The sequence below is a fragment of the Tenrec ecaudatus genome, chromosome 13 (assembly GCF_050624435.1).
Source record: "Tenrec ecaudatus isolate mTenEca1 chromosome 13, mTenEca1.hap1, whole genome shotgun sequence".
In the NCBI taxonomy this organism is placed as follows: Eukaryota; Metazoa; Chordata; class Mammalia; order Afrosoricida; family Tenrecidae; genus Tenrec; species Tenrec ecaudatus.
The window spans coordinates 128,035,274-128,055,793 of NC_134542.1; the positions used below are offsets into that span (position 1 = coordinate 128,035,274).

The 20,520-nt window shown below is 38.7% G+C and overlaps 1 protein-coding gene across 1 annotated transcript in view; it reads right to left on the minus strand.

The window, feature by feature from the left end:
* Positions 1-20,520, minus strand: part of EPB41L5 (erythrocyte membrane protein band 4.1 like 5) — a 188,427-nt gene that overhangs the window by 90,487 nt on the left and 77,420 nt on the right. The window contains exons 14-16 of the mRNA XM_075530240.1: positions 19,499-19,526; positions 13,573-13,615; positions 13,054-13,169 (exon numbers count right to left, since the gene is read on the minus strand). Coding sequence (XP_075386355.1) covers positions 13,054-13,169; positions 13,573-13,615; positions 19,499-19,526 — 187 coding nt within the window. The remainder of the gene's footprint in view (positions 1-13,053; positions 13,170-13,572; positions 13,616-19,498; positions 19,527-20,520) is intronic.

The window sequence follows — 20,520 nt, forward strand, 5'->3', positions numbered from 1 at the left end:
AAAACTAGGCTGCAACTTTTATGAACCTGATGGCCCGTCTCTCTCCCAGGTCGTCGCACCACTGACAAACCTGCGAGTGCTTTAGTCACGGGGACTGCTGCCTTTAAAATTAAGTTAGTTTGGGGCAGCAGAATGGAATCACCTAACTCCACTCAACAAAGGTAACATGCTCAGGATATAACTGTTTGTTTTACTGGTTTCAAATGGTCTCAAACTGGGAAAAGTAACATGTACATAAATTAAATGGGCATGTTTCTAAAGATATGAAACACTACACCAGAACAATGTGTCATCAACTTTAGAAGTATTAATATAGAGGACTTTAAAACTACTGGAGAGATAAACAAGCGGCCATCTAGCTCAGAAGCAACAAAGCCCATGGAAGAAACACACCAGCCTGTGCAATCACGAGGTGTCGGAGGGATCAGAATAAAAAAATATATCATTGTGAATAAGGGGGAGTGCAGAGTGGAGACCCAAAGTCCATCTGTAGGCAACTGAAATAGTAAGGAGTAGGTATACTACTGAACCATTTAAAATATTGTAAATTAGTATTTATTATATAAAAAAGTTGGTTAGAAAGCAAGATATCCTGAAGGGTGTAAGTGGAATTCTAAGGGTCTGTTTTATTCTTATAGTTTTTAAAAATGACCTAACATTTTGTTAGTACAAAGAAATAAAACTAGTAAGATACATTTTAAAGAAATGAGAATAGATGAATGGTTAAGTGAGGTGATATAGTAAGTTTTTGTCACCATAAATCATCTGGATAGTTTTATGCTCAATTTCCTGATATTTAATGTCATGTGTGTGAAAATGTTTTCATTTAAACTGAGGGGTAAAGTTTTAATGATTTAACTCTATATTATAAAATGAAAAATCCACTGAGAATTTAAATGTTGTAGTTGCTGTGACCTCGTGGTGACTCTACAGGATAGGGTACAAGTGTCCCAGTATGTTTCCAAGACTGGAATTGTTTATGGAGTCAAAAGTCCTGAGGGGCAGTTGGTGATTTCAAACGCTGACCATACAGATCACAGCCCAATGCCTAACTACTACACCACTAGGGCTCCTTTTAGTATAGGTTTCTGTAAATGAGGACTTACGTGTTTTCTGGAGCCCTGGTGATACTGTGTGGTAGAAACTGTAAGGTTGGTGGTTTAAACCCACCAGTAGCTCTGTGGGATAGAGTGGTGGCTATGAACTGCAATACATATTTACAGTTTTGGAAACTGTACGGTTGCAATGCACTGGAACCGACTCGATGGTGATGGATGGCTATGTGTGTTTTAACCAAAATGGATGCTTTCAGTTTTTTGGACAAGTCACAAAGTCCCCCTGAAACTCACTGACACATCTCTCATTGTCATCGAGTTAGTTTTGACTCACAGTGACTCAACAGGACAAAGTGACCCAAGAGGACAAACTTCCCCTGGGGGTTTCTAAGACTAATTCTTCAGAGAAGAACGCTTCATCGTTTTCCCCCACATTGACTGGTGATTTCAAACTGCTAACCTTGTGGTTAGCAGTCCATTGGGTAATCACCAGGGCTCCACTTATTGCCACATAGACATACCAAACAGCATCCAAGGAAGCTTAAAAACAGCTTCACAATAAAATCCCAAGTCAAAATTATGAAATCAACTTGACAATATGATCAAAACCCATTATATATGAGTTGGATTTTAAAGCCAAGATGCATGAAGTATAGCAACTTCTACTAACCTGGTAACATGTCATTATGTTCAATTTTTAAGAATCTGAAATATGATTTTGTTATCAGAAAAGATGGGGGATGTCATCAAGAACAATTGAGAAATGACCTCTGAGATGTTTCTCCTTCACATGAGCAAGAACACTGGCAGCATTTCTCAAAATTAACGTTTTCAAAACTCTGGAAATTATCCACGGTTCTTCAACAACCCAAGTAAGGCTTATACGAAAAACAGCAATAACATCAAGCTTGGAATGTCAGAACTTGTCCCCTTTATGGCCCCATCCCTATATATTTCAAGGGGTAGCTGTGAAAGCGAACAACCCAGGAGCTTAGTAGTAGCTGAGCAGTAACTCTGAGAGCTGCCATTAGTGACTGTGCAGGCCAGTTTGTGGAAAGGTCCTCTCTAAAGGACTGCAGGGATCTGAAGTGACCCAGAGCTCATCCAGTGGGAAAAGCCTCTTCCCTAAGGGTATTGGTCAAAAACAGGAAGAGGCAACTGTTTAACACCACAGATACCCGAAGCAGCAACAAAGGAGTAAGCAATAAGCTGACCAAAACGACTTGCAAGGTAAACGGGAAATGAGATATCCACACTAGACTTTGATGTAACACTGTACTGTGCTTCTGATAATGCAGAAGTGTCCACACACAAAGCCGAGAAGACCCTAAATTCTCACCTGTCTCTGTACTCAGAAAGTGATGATTAGGACAGGGTACTACACCAACAATTGTATAAAGCAATAATTAAAATCCCATATGGGTGGGGATACACTGTATAAACATGCACTCTGTATGATAATAGAGGCATAAAGAGTCAGGAAGCTGAGTGGAAGCAAAATTCTAATATAGTGTTGAAATTAAATTAGCATTAATCTGGACAGTGCTTCAAGTTAATGCGTTAAATATAATCTTCACAGCAGCCACTAAAAAAAAAGTTAAAATAGAAATGAAACTGAAATCACATAGTGAAAGGTAACATGCAAAAAAGAGAAAGTAATGTAATAATTGAGGAAGAATGATACTGTCTTTAAAAAATCGAAATGGCATGTCTTTCCTCATCAGTATTTATATTAAGTCTATGACTAAAGGGACTAATTAATTAAAAGACAGATTGATAAAACAGATCATAAAAAACGTGATCGAACGACATGCTGTACTCAAGACACATTTAATACCCAAACACATAAATAGGTTTGGAGAGGAAAAGGCAAGCCACGTTATTATTTTACCTGGTGGGAATATGTCTATACCATTACCAGGCAAAATAGGCCCTAAGGGAAGATTCCTACAGATGAAGGTACTTTAACATGACAAAGCATAAACTCACCAAAATGCAACACCTATATCATGTGTGTATACATAAGGAGGAGTCCTGGTGCACCTCAGGGCAAACACTGTGCTGCGTGATAAGGCAAATGGCTCCAATTCGCCGACCACGGGAAAAAGACACAGCCCTCTGCGCTCATAAAAATGGACACCTGAGAACCCAGCCACTAGGACTCAGAATTGACTCGTTAACAGCGGATGTTCTTATACACACACACACACACACACACACACGAATCACAAAGTACATCGGCAGAAACATCAGAGAAAGACAGTGCATAAGTTGGCAGCATCAAAAATAGAAAAAGAGATCAACAAGGAAATAGTACACTTGAATGCACCCCCAAAAGACCTAACACTTCACTCTAAACAAAATGTGTATTAAGCTAAAATGGAAAATTCTGAGGTAAAACATTATTACAGACTTGCATATTTTCTTTTGCAATTATATACCTGGTAAGAGAACTGAATTTCAACATGCAACGTCTTTTGAAACTCGACCACAGAAGGATCATGGCTGGAATCCGGCGCACTTGATTTGCCCAGTGCAACACATCCTTTGATTTCAAGGCTGTTTCCATGGTATTGATTGTGGAGCCAAGTAAAATAAAGTCCTTAACTTTTCAGAGTTTTGCTAAAAGCGAAGCAATGGGGGAATGGCCAACATGAGAAAACTCAAGAGGGTTCCTTTTTCACTATTAGGATGTTTTTTTTTTAAGATTGGGACTTGGCCAGTTGGGGGGAAACGGGTACTAGAGACCACAGGCAGTATTGCTCAAAGGACGGCTGTGGAGATCTAGGAGACAAGTGGAGGTGTGTTTTCAATAAAAAGCATGGGTACTTACTTCATCTAAAGCGGTGTACGTGCTGGAATAAGAGAAATAAATTGCTAAGATGGTGAAGGTATACACAGGGACTTCTCTAAGTGCCTTTTTTTTCTTTCAATGAACTAGGAAGCAAGCTGAGTGAGAATTTTGAGGAGGTTGTGATAGAAAGAAAAATACAGTTGGGCAGGGCAAGGACAGAAACAAGATTAGACAATAAGAGATTTAATGCAGCATTCTCGCCTGGTTATTAAGTGTAGTTAAATTGGTTCCAACTCAGTGACTATACAAGCAAAGGAAACAATGTCAGGTCCTGTACCATCTTCACAATTGTCAGGTTTGAGCCCTTCGTTGTAGCCACTGTCAGCTCACCTTGTCGAGGGTCTTCTCTTTTTCCAGTACCCCTCTACGTCACCAAGCCCAATGTCCTTCCTCAGGCGTAGTCTTTCTTTATTAATGTGTCCAAAGTGAGTGAGACAAAGTCTGGCCATCCTTGCTTCTAAGAAGCATTCTGGTTGTACTCTTCCAAGATGTTCATTCTCTCTTGTGGTCCTTGCCAGCATCATAATTCAAATGCATTGGTTCTTCTCTGGCCCAACTTTCATAAACATTTCAAGTGACTGAAAATATCAATGGCGTGGGTCAGGAGCGTCTTAGTCCTTCTCAACGTAACACAACCTTGCTTTTCAACTTGTTCAAGGCCCTTGTGCAGAGTTACTAAATGCAATGAATACTTTGATTTCTTGATTGCTGCATCCATGAGCATTGATGGTGAATCCCAGCAAGATGAAACCCTTGACAATTTCAATCATTCCTCTATTTATCATGCTACCTATTGGCTCAGTTGTGAGGATCTTTGTTTTCCTTACATTGAGTTGTAATCCATAGTCCATACTGTCAGGCAGGACAGTGCTTCAAGCTCAGCTAATTTTCAGGAAGAAACATTGTCATCTCCCTATCACAGGTTGTTAAGAAGCCTTCCTCCAATCCCGATGCCACGTTCTTCATAAAGTCCACCTTCTCTGATTACATGCTTAGCATACAGACTGAATATGTATATTGACAGGACAAATCCTGAGGTACAACTTCCCTGATCTTAAGCCATGAGGCTTTTCTTGTTCTGTTCCAACAAGTTCCGGTTGATCCTTGTATAAGTAGGTTCCACAGGAGGACAATGACCAATGATCAATTCTGGAATTCCATTGGCAAGGCTATTCATAGCCTAGGGGTCAAAATCTTAACTAAGACCATTCAGCTTGATTTCACATTAACCAAGTGCACATTCAACAGCTGGATTTAACTAGAAATAAATCTAGGATTTCACCTTATGTGTTCCACAGGAGAAAGGTCAAGACATTTGAGGGCGTATGAAGGATTAGTCATGAATAATTGTGGTTAAGGGAGAGAAATCAAGTAGGCACAGTGTTCAAAAGACTCTTATCAACACAAGAATATTAAACTCTAGTTTTAAAAGCTGCAATCACCACGGGCCACTTAATCAAATCCAGATTCTGCAGGCTGACATTCAGACATCCAATATACTCAATAGCACAGACCAGAAAGTTCTCCCATCTACTTAAAAACTCTTGGCTGCTATTGCTCCAATGTGATCCGTAATAGCCTGCACAGCCTACTTGAAATCCACCCACTGACAGTGAACAGAGTTCATCTCATGATGTTGCTGTTAGTAGGTGCCTTAGAGTTGGTTCTGACCCCTAACAACCTTATGCACAACAGAATGAAACACTGCCCTCTCCTGCGCCATCCTCAACATTGTTCTTATGCCTGAGACCACTGTTACAGTCACAGTGCCAATCCATCACCTTGAGAGCCTTCCTCTTTTGTAGACCCTCCACTTTACAAAGCTTTTCCAGGGACTGGTCTCTCCTGACAACATAGTCAAAGTATGTAAGATGAAGTTTCACCGTCCTTGCCTCTAAGGAGCACTCTGGCTGTACTTCTTTCAAGATGACGTTTGTCCCTTTGGCACTCCATGGTACTTTCTCCATCAGCACCACAGTTCAAATGCATCTATTCTTCTTGGGTTATCCTTATTCATGTCCAACTTCCAAATGCATCTGATGCAGGGGAGAAGACCATGGCTTGGGCCAGGCGCACCTTAGTCCCCAAAGAACGATCTTTGCTTTTCAACACTCCAAAGAGGTCTTGTGCAGCAGATTTACCTACTGCAGCTCATCTTTTGATCTCTTGACTGCTGCCTTCGTGAACACTGAGTGTGGATCCGACTTCAAGACAAAATTCTTGACAACTTTCATCTCTTCTCCATTAACCATGATGTCATCTTATCGGTCCAGTTTCTGCGGCCATTTTCATCTTCTCCACATTGAGTCATCATCTACAATGAAGGCTGCAATCCTTGATCTTCGGCAACAAGTGCTTCAGGTCCTCCTAATTTCAGCAAGCAAGGTTGTGTCATCTGTACCTCAAAGATGGTTAATAATAGTCTTCCTTCAATCCTGATGCCACCCTCTTCTTCATGTTCATATTCTTCCATCTCACAGTGACCCCAAACAGGCCCCAATGAGGATATGAATCTTCACGGGAGCAGAAAGTCTCACCTTTCTCCTGTGGCGTGGCCAGTGGGTTGGAACCAACTTTGTGGTAAGCAGCGCAACACTTACCTGCCAGCATCAGCAGGCTCCTTCGGCATGGTCTAGCATACTCAAACTGCCTAGATCATTTGAGACTTCCAAGAGTTTTGCAGATTCTGCCCTTGAAAGACTTAATGTAACTTTTTAAATATAGGTCTTCTACCCAAACTAAGTTCACATTTAAGCACTTCTTGAAGCTTAGCTGGATATAAACATAGTCCTATAGCAGTATTACTCTAGGATGCTGGCTACAAATCTGCTAGGACTTTATACTCTTCTCACGAGTACAAGACAAATCAAGCCAGCGATTCCTTCCCTATTGTGTTTCTCTTAGCTTTCATCCTTTTGATTCCATTCCTAATCATTTAAAGTATTTTTAATTTATTAAAAAGCAATGATCAGTTGTGTAAAACAGGTTTTTAAGGAATCTGTGACTTCTTGCAAATTTTAAACATACACTAAAATATCTCATTTTCTTAAAAAAAAGTTAAAAAGAAAACAAGATGTCTTCCATAACAAAGAAGCTGCTGAGCTTGTTTTGGAGGAAGTATCGGTTTATCACATTACTAAGGGAGTCTACAGTCAAGCTCCTTGGAAAATGCTGTTCTGAGTCAGTCATCTCTTCTTCATGCCAAAAGAAACAAATTGTTGGCCAGCTGGCAGAGATCAAATAGAAGTCCACTCAAGCACCAGCAACTGCAAGTGAAGCCGTGCTTTGCTGTTTCTATGCTCTGTTCACAGCATAGAAACGTAGGTAATTATCTAATAATAAACAATTTTAAGAACAATTCCCTTAAGAGAACAGACACACCTTTGTCTATCGCAGTACATAAGAAAAGGGAATCATTCAGAGACCAAGAATTCTTATTTCCTTTCACCAATTACTTTACAATGTTTCTCTTCTTATCACTGATTTTAAGGTTAGTATGCACCCATCCCCAACAACCCAAAGAGCAGTAAAGTAGAATTCAACTGGCAACAAGAAGAGGAAAGAAATGAAACCTCATTAACACATTTATATTATAATGCTGTTACATGATACAGACTGCAAGTGCCTTTTATTTACACACAGCACCAAGTTATGTGTAAATAACCCAATCGCCACACTAATTTCATATAGCTAAAGTAAAATTTAACTTAGAGAACAGAGGACAAACTTTTTAGGCTGCAAAAAAAAGCAGCTGAGGGAAAACATTGTAACTAAATTCACATATTGTACAGTATGTGCAAATTGTCTAACAAACCATATTTGACACATGAGAAAAAGCAGAGGGAGAAAGAGGTGCTTCCCCCCCTACGAAGTAGCTCCATGGTCTACTCCTCTGCTAACAGCAAACATCTCACATGCAAGGCCTCTGAACAATTCTGACAGTAAGGTAGATCTAATGGTGAAATAAAATTCTTATCAAGAATAGACAAGAACCAGACAAAATGACACCCTTTCCAGATAAAACCACTCAGAACCCTAGAGGCAGAAAGGAACTTCCTCAAGAAGATAAGGCACACTTAGGGAGAAGCCTCAGCCAGTGTCATTCAATGGTTAAAGACCCGAGCTTTCCCTAAATCAGGAAGAAGACAACCATGCCACTTTGACCTGTGCGACTCATTACTGCACTGGAAGCTGTACTGGAGATTCCACCTGGATGATGGATCTAGGGCCGGCCGCCCAACAGCAAAAGCGGCATATTATGGAATACTGGAGGCCGGCATGGGAGAGGGGAATGGGCGGTCAGTGCTTAATCTGCACAATGATGCAGCTTTGGTGTGATAAAAGTGCTTTTTGAAATAAAGGTGACAATTGCACAATACAGTCAGTATAATCAATGTCATCAAATTACATGGTTTAAAATGACAAATGTATGTTGCATTTATCACAATTGCAGACACAGGTTAAGTCGAAAGAAGCATTGCTACAAAACCTTAAGAAGCTTTATTAAACAAATACATAAAGTTATTGGTTGTTTTTGATGCAAACCCAACCTGGGTCTACACATTTCTGAGAGCTTGTATGTTCATGTCTCTGACGTCTCCTTGAAGAATTCTGCAAGCTTCTAGGTAGACCATGGCAAAGCAGCAGTTTGGCATTCCCGAAGGACTCAAATTGTGCCCCTTTTCAATGTTCAGAAAAAAGTCTTTAGCGGCAAGATCATGGCTACAGGTTGGATAGGGTAAGATTTCCAAGGAAATTCTCAAAGCACAGCCCTGGTTACCCGCAAGCATGAGCAGGCACACATTGTTGTGACAGGAAAAAATTCCCGACACAACTTCTTGGTCTTTTTCTCACCAACGCAGTTTCCAATTTTCTTAAAACTTTTTTGTCTAGCAGAGAGATTTTTAGAAGACTGGCCACTGAGGTGAGTATAAGAAGTTAAATGGGTTACTTATGACTTAATTACTGACGTATCATGAAAACACCAAAAATAAATTATCCTCACATAAACATATAGTCTAAAACTGGAAAAAAAATTTAATTTTTGAAATTTAATTTTTTAATTTGAAAAACCTACATATTAGAAATGCTTCCCATTATACCTCAGCTGTAATTTTCTCATTACTTTGCTGTATAAATCAAACCAAAGAGCTCAGAAGTTCATACAAAAATAGGAAGGCATACCCAGTAAGTATATTTGAAAATTAGACGAGATGGCTTTAAAATTTTATTTTAAAGGTTGTTTAAGGCCAAATTATGAGGCTGTGAAAACCAGGTCCATGAGATGAAAGAGTAAAGGGAAAAGGAAAGAGTAAATACATTTTCCAATTTGAACAAACATTCAACAATTACCTCTCTCTACATCACATCATTAATGTGATGTTTTAGGCGTTAGGGCAATTTACAATAATTACATTTATTAAAAAGTGAAGGTTTTAGAAATTAAATTAATATTACAAAACCTTAGGCACTTAGGTGAAGAAGGTGTAAGAGTTTTATAAAAATGGTACAAAAGGCGATGCGCAACACCTGGACAGACTTCCTTGAGCATGCTTTTATCCTTTAGTGTGTTAGATTCTTTGCTTGTCCATCTATTTAGCGTGGCGTTGTGTGAGGGTGACAATGGGTAGCTTATTCACAAGCACAAACTTTCTCCTGAGGCAGCTTCTGAGTAATGCGTGAAGCATGTTGAAATCGTGAAAAGCTTTTCCAACACAACAATGATATACAGATTATTCTCAACATAAAAATTATTTGTCATTATATGGAATATAGCATTTTTAGACCCTTTTCCCTCTCAGAGATGAATAAATTACAAACATAACTACCTAACTAGTGAGCATAAAATACCGTCTCCCAAATTTTCCTAATGTGATCAATACCCTATAAACACTAGAAAACGGACACCATCATCTTGCATGACAGAAAGAGTCCCAGAGCCTAAGAGGCGTAACACTCATATCTCGGTCATGGCTGAATGGCCAGGGAAGTGAGCATCATGATGGACTCCTGTGTTCTTCACATTGTGCTCATGGACAAAGGCAGTGTAGTTTCTATATGCAGCCTGGGGTGGGGACGTGGCCCTTGTGTTCCACTGGTTTCCACCACGTTGACAGCAGTCACTGGCATCAGAGAGCCTGGATGTGTGGGGAGTGGGAGGAGCAGAGTTAGTAACCAGGAACAGGAGAAAAGGTTGAGTACGAGGTAATAGAGAAAAAAGGGACAATGATCAGCATGCACCCATGCTGTGAGTTGTTATTTACAGCTAGTCCATGCAGTGACAACATTCCAGAATAACAAAGGGAAAAACATCAATATGGAAATACATTTCAGTAACTAGAATCTGTTAGGTGAATTAACTAAAGGGGAAATTTCACAGAAGGTGAGAGATTGTATCTGTCCCTCATGTTACTAAAATGAAAAACAGAAAAGCTATTTAAGATTCTAATGGAAAGAAAAAAATAGTCAAAATCTATTTAATTCAAATATGAGAAAGAATTCTTTACAAGGCACATTTGGAAACAGTTATTGTGAAAAAATATTCTCCAAACTAAATAAAATCATGAAACTGAGGCCCAGGAAGTAAAATTCTGAAAAGGCATTAAAAAAAATCTACTCAGAGGCCATGTAATCAATATTCACACTGGAGAATTATTGTTTTTTGTATAATCAAGTTTCGTAGGATCGTAAAAGGAAACTCCACAGATACAGAAGCGGCGGTGAGATGATGAGCCTCCACCAGGAAGTGGCTTGGCGCGCGCAGCGGAGATGTGTGGTGAGTGCTGCAGACAGCCCACGTGCACAGGTGCTAGCACAGAGCAGTCCTCCAACAGAAACAGCACCTGCCAATCGAGGCTTTGTGACATGGTAAGAGAGGTAACAGATGGAATGGAATTTTTAAATTCCTCTAAATAAATTATTTTAAAGACAAATCTTTCTAACTAAACAAATAACGAGATGAATCTGAAACTGAAAAGGTATTTCAGAGCAAATCTAAAAGCCTAGTTTTACAATAAATCACCATCTTTCCTGAAAATAAAATTCAATTTGTTGATCAGGTCTAGTAATAACATTAAAATCTTCAATTTAGGGTCTCTAAAACTTTAGAAAAATTAGGATCTTTTTTCTGCTCTATAACAAGTTCAAAATATTATTCAGTTTTGTTTTTCTCACTTTCTCAGCTAGGTGATCCTTTAGATACCAGATATTATTCTAAGTACTGATATCCTGACTCAAATACTAGTGTCATTTAAAAGACACCAGCTAGGACACTCCCTTCTACAGTGGTGTCCGTTAAATCAGTTAAACTCCAAACCAAAGCAAACTGACAGCCCCCTGCAGGACAGAGAAACCTGTGCTGCAGGGTTGAAAGTTAGATGCAAAAGTCATTTGCTAAAAATACAGTGGCTCTTTAATCAGCCCCATGTTTTAAAACCTACGGGGTCTTCCTAAATTTTATGAAACGATCACTTTCTAAAGGAGGACTGTTTAATAGTCTTTTAGAAGTATGCGTGAAGAACAAAGCATGTACATATGAAGTGCAGAATGCTTTACAAACAAAGGCTTGGAAATCCATGAGCCCCAAGACATAGCAGCTCTACATCCAGGTCCATGCCCAGCCGGCACACGCTCAAGCTCTGTAGGTGTCAAACAGCACTGTTTTGCTCCATCTTTTCAGCCAGGGAAGTTTCAGCACAGCACATAAAGAAAGAAGGACACACATCTCCAATTTTTTCTCTCTCTTTCCCTTGAAATTCAAGCAGATCCAACATACTTTCTAAAGGTGGCATCAAAGGAACAGAGAAGTGACTAATAAATCAAATTATGCAGATTTCAACGTGTATTTTAAAAATTGGAAAAGATTTTTAAATAAAAAGGCTTAATGTTATAATACAAAATGTAAGCTAGTTAGATTTCATTCCATTATTAAGACAAACATATATTAAGGTAATTCTTTTACAGTTGAAGTCTGAGTACTATTTTTCCCTGCCAATGGGATTCAGTGCCAGCATTGAGGGGAAACAATTGCTTACTGAAGCTGTGCTGTGAGTTACAAACTAATAAAAACTGTCTTTACTAGTTTAAAAAAAGAGGCTTACATTTGACATTTAGAAGCCTCATCATTTACACTTTACATGTGTGACTTGACTACAAGCACACACAAGATACCCTCACTGCACTCCAAGCGGGAAGGGGCAAGGGAGGGGAAACACACACACACACACACACTCTCTCTCTCTCATCTTAGAAACCAATGTCAAGTTATTTGCAAGTGAAATAAAATATGTCCACCAGTTATAGTTACTCATCAAGAGCCAAGCAAGCACCTTGAAGTTAGTGAAGCCAAAACTAGAGTGAATGAAAACGGCACAGCAAAGACTGAAAACAATCACCACCCACTGCTGACCCACCACCAGAAAGAAGAACAAGTGAACAGAAAGCGAATCAGAACCTTGAGATCATCAGAGAAATGCTTTCGTTTTCAGGCACTAAAGAAAGAAAGAACATGAGAGACAGCCTAAGAATTATTAACATCTATCTCATAAATAGACATAAAACTTGAAAACAGATGATATTCCAAATTCAATCTAATAATTTCCAAGGATGTTCCCCTTCCCAAGGCACATAAGTTTACTTAGGAATGTAAAAAACCAAGCAATTAACACCAATAAAACACAAAATATTCATATTTGTAAACTTACTATTAGTCTAAAAGATGCTAGAAAACTAAATATCTTGTCATTAAACCATTATATTTAATCCCTCAAAACAGATTAATTTAAGTTTTGACTGGACTATAATCATGTTTGCCACTTTGCATCATATTTCGGTCTTTAATGAAAGGCACATCCAATAATTAGTACCAAGGTACTAATTAACATATAAAAATGTATTTCCCTTATATAGCCAATGAAAATTTTTAACAGAAAAATAAACACCACAACCATACTACTCCAAATAGGGAGAACAGTCTGCTATCTGCTATCCTTCATTTAGACAAACCTACAGTTTCATCCTTCATTCCCACTTCCTTTCCCCCCAATTCTTTTAAGAGGCTCAGTATTTCTTTTAAGCTCACAAATACGAACAATTTGCTTTCAATCATATTTAAAGAACTCGGTTTTGGTTTAGGGATTAACAAACCATCTCCGGTCGTGTTGGTCTGCTGCAGAAGGCCTTGGAAGACTCTCTATCTCCACCAGCACGGGCGCACAGGGAGAGGAAGGCACCACAAGTGGGCTGGATCGCGCACCCCAAGCCTTGGACACAAATTACAAAAGTCATCTACTTTGCCTACAGAACACACCCCTTCACCAACAAAAACAGTACTGAATGCAATGCTTTCAACATAATGAGCAAAGAATGTAAGGAAAACTTGAATTTTACCTAGGAGTTAGCAGTTCAACTGTACATAATTTTTTTTATTTACTTTCCAGAATTTGTAAAGACAGAAAATGTTTTAAAGAGCACCACCTCCATTAACATAATCTCAAAGAACACAATTAACAGAGGATTAAAAAATATTGAGCTACTTTGCAGATAAGAAAAAGAAAACTTGCCAAATGCTGTACACTAATATAAAATGAAAATTCCACTAGTAATATTACTATTTCCCTAATTAAGGGCTTTTAGTACTTCAGAACCTTGGTATTATTTTCTTACCTGTTGGAAGTCATCACTCTGGCCTGAAGTCTTATTGTGAACACTGTAATTAGAGATAAACTAGTTTTTTAAAATTGCAGGTAAATTCTAGAGCCTCACAACATTTTATAATTATGCACATAAAATGTTCCATACAAATAATAACCAAATGAGAGGTGGCTGGCAATCTTAATATTAGACAAGTAAGACTTTGAGACAAAATCTGTTTACAGATAAAAATGGGCATTACAGTGATAAGATGGTAAATACATTAAGAAGCTTTAACAATCTTAAAACATATATGCAACCAACAGCAGATCACCCATGTACAGCAGATATTGATATAATTGAAAGAATAGTTGGAGAATTCAATATACTACTTTGAAACTTGGACAGAACAATGAGCAAGAAGATCAACAAGGGAACAGCGAATCTGAATGACTCTCATAAACCAACCACTGCCCACGGCCTAACAACAGCCCCTCCCAGGAGCATATCTACCATGCTCCAGGACATGTTAGGCCACAAAGTCAGTCTTGGTCAATTTAAAAAAAGACCAAAATCATACAATTTATCTGACCACAAGGGAGTGAAGTTACAAATCAATAGCGGGAATAATAGCAGTAATTACAGTAAAATACTAGAAAATACACAATCATATGAAAATTAAATACTCTTAAAGTACCAGTGGGTCAAGAAAACAATAAAAGAGAAGCTACAGGGAACCAGTGGTGAGGTCTGAAGGGCTAGCTCCAATCCCAACTACGTGGACACCTGCCTCTCTTCCCAGAAGAATTTATTTGAGGACAGCACTGAAGCTGCAGCTCAAGGACAGGGCCATTTCTGATCAGAGCACATGGGAGGAAATGAAGGGGGAGGAAGAGAGAGTGGAGCACATCCTGGCACAAACCTTGACAATATCCTGGCTCAGAATAGAAAGTGCACACAGAGGAACACAGGGTCAGCCCCACTATGAGACAAGACATCCCTCACTGACTCAGAGCCCTACAAGAGACAACACTGGGGACACAGTGTAGGAATTGCACCCAATCTAATCCCACCATACTGAGGCAAACAGTAAGGGCGTGCAACAGAACAGCAAGGGGAACAGAGCAACAAATTCCCCAGGGAATACAAAAAATAGACTTTGGGACCAGGGTTTGGCACCCCATTCAGATTTGACCGGAAAAACACTCCTAAAGGCCAACAAACAATCCTTTAACTAGCTACAGGCTTTTCTTTTTTATTGTTGTTGTTTAGTTTGTTGTCATTAACTTTTTGTTGTTTTGTTTTCTTTTGTTGCTTGGTTTTGCTCTGTCTTGTTTTTCTGCATGTTATTATCTCCGCAGGTCTGTCTAATTATGATAGGCTAGATGAATAACCTGAGGAGAAAACAATGGGACCAACGGTTCCAGGGGGACATAGGAGAGGGGAAAGTGGGGGGAAAGGAAGTGGTGCTAATAAACCCAGGGACAAGGGAATAACAAGTGATCCAAATTGGTTGTGAGGCGGGTGTAGGAAACCTGGTAGGGCATGATAAATGTAACGAAGAGGAATTACTGAAACCCAAATGAAGGCTGAGCATGATAGTGGGTCAAGAGGAACGTAAAAGCAAATAGAGGAAAGAGATAGGAGGCAAAGGGCATTTATAGAGGTCTAAATAAAGGCATGAACATATGTAAATATATTTATATAAGAGGATGGGGAAATAGATCTATGTGCATGTATTTATAGGTTTAGTATTAAAGTAGCAGATGGACATTGGGCCTCTACTCAAGTTCTCCCTCAATGCATGAATACTTTCTTCTATTAAACTGGCATTCCATGATGCTTACCTTCCCAACACAATTGCTGAAGACAAATGGGTGCATAAGCAAATGTGATGAAAGCTGATGGAGCCCGCCCATCAAAAGATATAGCATTTAGGGTCTTAAAGACTTGAAGGTAAACAAGTGGCCATCTAGCTAAGAAGCAACAAAGCCCTCATGGAAGAAGCATACCAGCCTATGTGATCATGAGGTCCTTAAGGGATCAGTTATTAGGCATCAAGGAACAAAAAATATCATTGTGTGCTCACTTCCCCGATACGATCGCCGAAGATAAATGGGTGCAAAAGCAAATGTGGTGAAGAAAGCCTGATGGTACCCGGCTATCAAAAGATATAGTGTCTGGGGTCTTAGAGGCTTGAAGGTAAACAAGTAACCATCCAGCTAGCTCAGAAGTGAAAAAGCCCACATGGAAGAAGTATACCAGCCTGTGAGATCACAAGGTGCTGAAGGGATCAGGTATCAAAGAACAAAAAAATCATATTATTGTGAATGAGGGGGAGTACGTAGTAGAAACCCAAATCCCATCTGTAAGCAACTGGACATCCCCTTACAGAAAGATTGCGGGGAGGAGTCAGGGTACGGTATAACAATGATGAAACAGACAACTTTCCTCTAGTTCCTAAATGCTTCCTCATCCCCCACTATCATGGTCCCAATTCTACCTTACAGATCTGGCTAGACCAGAGGATATACACTGGTACAGATAGGAACTGGAAACACAGGGAATCCAGGACAGATGATCCCTTCAGGACCAGTGGTGAGAGTGGTGATACTGGGAAGGTGAGGGAGGGTGGTGAAAAGGGGGACCTGATTACAAGACTCCACATATAATCTCCTCTTTGGGGGCCAGACAACAGAGAAGTAGGTGAAGGGAGACGTCAGACAGGGCAAGATATGACAAAATAATAATTTATAAATTATCAAGGGTTCATGAGAGAGAGGGGAACAGGAAGGGAGGGGGGGAAATGAGGAGCTGATGCCAGGGGCTTAGGTGGAGAGCAAATGCTTTGAGAATGATGAGGGCAATAAATGTACAAATGTGCTTTACACAATTGATGTTATGTATGGATTGTGTTAAGAGTTGTATGAGCCCCAATAAAATGATTAAAAAAAAACACTGACAAAATTTTAGATAAGCTAACAACAAAAAGGTGAGAAAGATGCAAATAAGAGACAATATGCAAATACCCAAAGAACAAATGAAAGAGAGGGTATTAAAATGACCCAACAGAAATACAGATCATTATGAACTATATTGCAACAAATGGATAACCTAGATGAAATAGATAAATTTTTAGAAGCAACAATCAATCTAAACAAAAAGAAAGATCAATAAAACCCTAGTAAGTGAAGATATCACATCAGCAACAAAAATCTCCCCCCAAAATAAAGTTCTGAACAAGGTGGCTTCAATCGGGAATTCTATAAAACACTTAAAGAAGAATTTACATCAATAATATTTACACTCTGAACAGATAAGGACTACTACCTAACTCATTCTACGAAGCAAACATAACCCTGATAACAAAATTAGACACCACATGAGAACTACAGACCAATTATCTTTTATAAATACAAATTTCGTCAGCAAAATACTAGCAAACAAAATCCAACAGCATATTAAAGGAGCAATGCACTATGAATCTATGGGATTTAGTCCAAGAATGCAGTGATAATTCTACATTAGGTCAATCAGTGTGATGTATCACATCAATAGAACAGAGAACAGCATGCTCATACTATGAATACAGAGAAAGCATATCTTCAGTACTCTTTCTTAATGAAAACCTCAAAGATGGCAGGAAGATAAGGGGACTCACTCCTCCCTCAACGATTCAAGGCTTATACGAAAAGCCAACAGTCAAAATGGAGAACAATTGAGTAATTTATTCTTTGAATTAGGAACAAGACAAGAGTGCCCACTGTGAACACTTTTATTCAATACTATATTAGAAGTCCTAATCAGAGAAATAATATAAGAAAGATATAAAAGGTATCCAGATAAGAAAAGAGGAAGTTAAATCATCTCTCGACACAGAAATATAATCATATATGAGAATTACATAAGAATTGGCAAAAATAAGAAAAGGTTTAGAGCAAATAGAGGTATTTAATAAAATCAATTGTGTTTCCATACATCAAAAATGAGAAATCTGAAAGGGAAATTAGGGGGTTCTTATCTATAATAACATTTAAGGAAAAAAACACCCAGGAATAAATCTAACCAAAAGACTTATACGACGAAAAATATAATACATTGCTGAATGAGATTAAAAATTTAAATAAATGAAAACAAAGTATTAATACATGAAATGCCAAGATCCTTTAACATGTTATCTTTTAAAGTATTATTAGTCAAGATTCACAAGAGTAATCAGAAGACAAAATATTAAAATAAAAAATGATTGGCATCAGCCTATTCAACAAGGCATTTTATTCATCTGTATAGAGCCAGATTCACAAGCACTATAAGTACCAATGCAGTAACATTTCAATCAGTACATTTTTTTAAAGACTGCTGGAGCCAAACTATTGCTCCAAATAAACAACTGCAAAAGATATACATATATGCCAGGTACTCTTCAGTACTGTAACCAAGAGTGGTACTCACACTCTATTCAGTACTGTGCTGGAAAGAGTAGCCATAGCTATAAAGCAAGAAAGGGAAATTAAAGGCATCCAAAGGGGCAAAGCTCTCTCTAGTTGCAGTAGATAAGATCATATAAAATAGAAAAATCCCAAAAATTTGGCAAGGAAATTTTCAGAACAAATTGAAAGGTCCAGTGAAGTACAAAACCAATGAAAAAATGTGTCAGTGCATCCCCAACCCATATTCTGACATCATTCGCTCAGGCATCATTTGCTCTACGGAAAGTGAAAGCTGGATACGAATGAAGAAGACTGGAGAACTGGTCCACCTGAATTATGAAGCTGGGGAAGCATAGTAAAAGTACCATGGACTGCCAGGCCAAGACATAAATCTCTCTTGGAGGAAGCACTGTCAGAATGCTCCTTAGAAGGGAACACTGTGAGACTGCATCTCACATACTTTGGACATGTTATCTACAGAGATAACAGGAAAAGTATCTTGTGTGGTAAAGTAGAGTCGGTAAAAAAATGAACCCTCTCAACAGATGGCATGACACAGAGGCTGCAACAAGGAGCTCACACATAGCAACTGTGAGTGGCAGAAGGCCACAGAATGGTTAGGTCTCACTTCAAAATATAAATTTAACAAAATTTGTAAATGTGATGTGGCCCGTGTGAATGTTGCCTGTTACACCAAATGGCCCGTGTTTCAATTGAGTTTGGCACCCCTGATGTATGCCAACAAATTCATTAACTTAAGTGAAATAGGAAAATTCCTAGAAAGGCATAAACTTTAACTGACTCAAAGTTCAATAGACAGTCTGAAACATCTCATTACAAATAAGGAGACTGAATTAGTAATTTAAAAACTTCTCACAAAGAAAAAGGCAGGCTTACATGGTATAACACTGGATTCTATCAAAATGTTCAAAGAATTAATACAATGTGTTACAAATTCTTTCCAAAAACCAGGAGGATACTTCCTAACTCATTCTAAAAAAAACCCTAAGTTCTCCAATGCTAAAACCAAGTAAGGACACCAAAAGGAAGCTCCAGAGCCATTTATGAATACGGGTCAAAAATCCCTGACACCATAGTAGTAGTAAGCTAAGTCCAACAATCTATCAAAATGAATTATAAACCATGGCCAAGTAGAATTCATCTCAGGAATAAGAATTCTTATTTGAAAAGTCAAGTGTCATTCTCTGAAATTCTGGAGTGAGTGTATTTATTCATCTTTACATCCTCATTCACTTGCCAATAACATACATAAAGTATTCTTATTAGGAACAGCACAGACACTCCACCTCTGCCCCTACTCCTTTAAACCATTTCATTTTCTTCATGTCGATTTAATATGGCACTATTTTTTTACTTGTTCTCGAATATAATTCCAATGCTGAGGAATAACTTGATACCATAATTGGTTTTCCATTAATTAATGGGAACAACAACATAAATTCTTTGGGTTTTTTTCATAAATTCTTAAAAATTCTATATTAATTCTTCAATTGCAAGGCACTACTCACCTGAGTTCTTCAGGTTTTGCTATGTTTGCTGAAAAAAGAAAATCCTCCATTAGTCTCATCTTACATGGTTAAGTTGCTTCACTGTCTATCAAAATAAAATGCTTATTAATAAGCTCTATTTATCAACCATGTATTTGAATGCCATTATATCATATGTCATCTAGTGTCCATTCCATTAAGTCAATTACAATAATTATTTCCATTTTTATAAATACAGCAATAAAAATAAATATGCATGTTTCCCCTTTAAAACACAATCATCTGCAAGCCTCACAGTGACCACAGTGAGTCTGAACAACCATGAGTGGAAAGTAAGGGATAACCTGGAATTTAACAACAACCATAAATATACATGTTTTCATTAACTGCTATTTTACTGAGGATTCCCTGAGTAGCATGATGGGAAAAAGATGAGGCTTTCTTCTCCTGTGAAGATTCACTGGATTACTGAGACTGGGACACTGCCAGGTTGGTTTGAACCGCCAACGTTTTTGCTCGTTTTGGAGTGCAACTCTGTCTGCCATTGACTGCCATCAAGTCAATTCTGACTCATAGACCTTAGAGGACAGAGTTGAACTTCCCCTCTGGTGGCTCTTCTTTCTTGATAGTCTCTAGTCACTGATTAACTGCTGCTAAGATGGCCCTCATGGCCACCCCTCCATTCTGACTCAGAGCATCGTCTCAGAACAGGGTAGAATTGCCTGGTGGGTTACCAAGACGATAACTCTACAGGACTAGGAAGCACGGTCTTTCTCCCGTGGAGCGGTCAAGAGTGGAGTGCACCCTTTGAACCGCAAGATCCCTACACTAAACTGTGGGGGAAGGGCCCCCAACAAATCATCACAGGTCCAATAAGTGCACCTGTATGGTTAAGATACATAAAGAGTATAAAAAAGTCAGAGAGCATGAGAGATAGGAGATTGAACTAATGGAGTCAAACACATTTCATGGTAGCAAGCTCACCTCCTGGACAGCCATGATCTTACCAGCCAGCGCGGCATGGGCTGAGGTGAGGTGAGGCA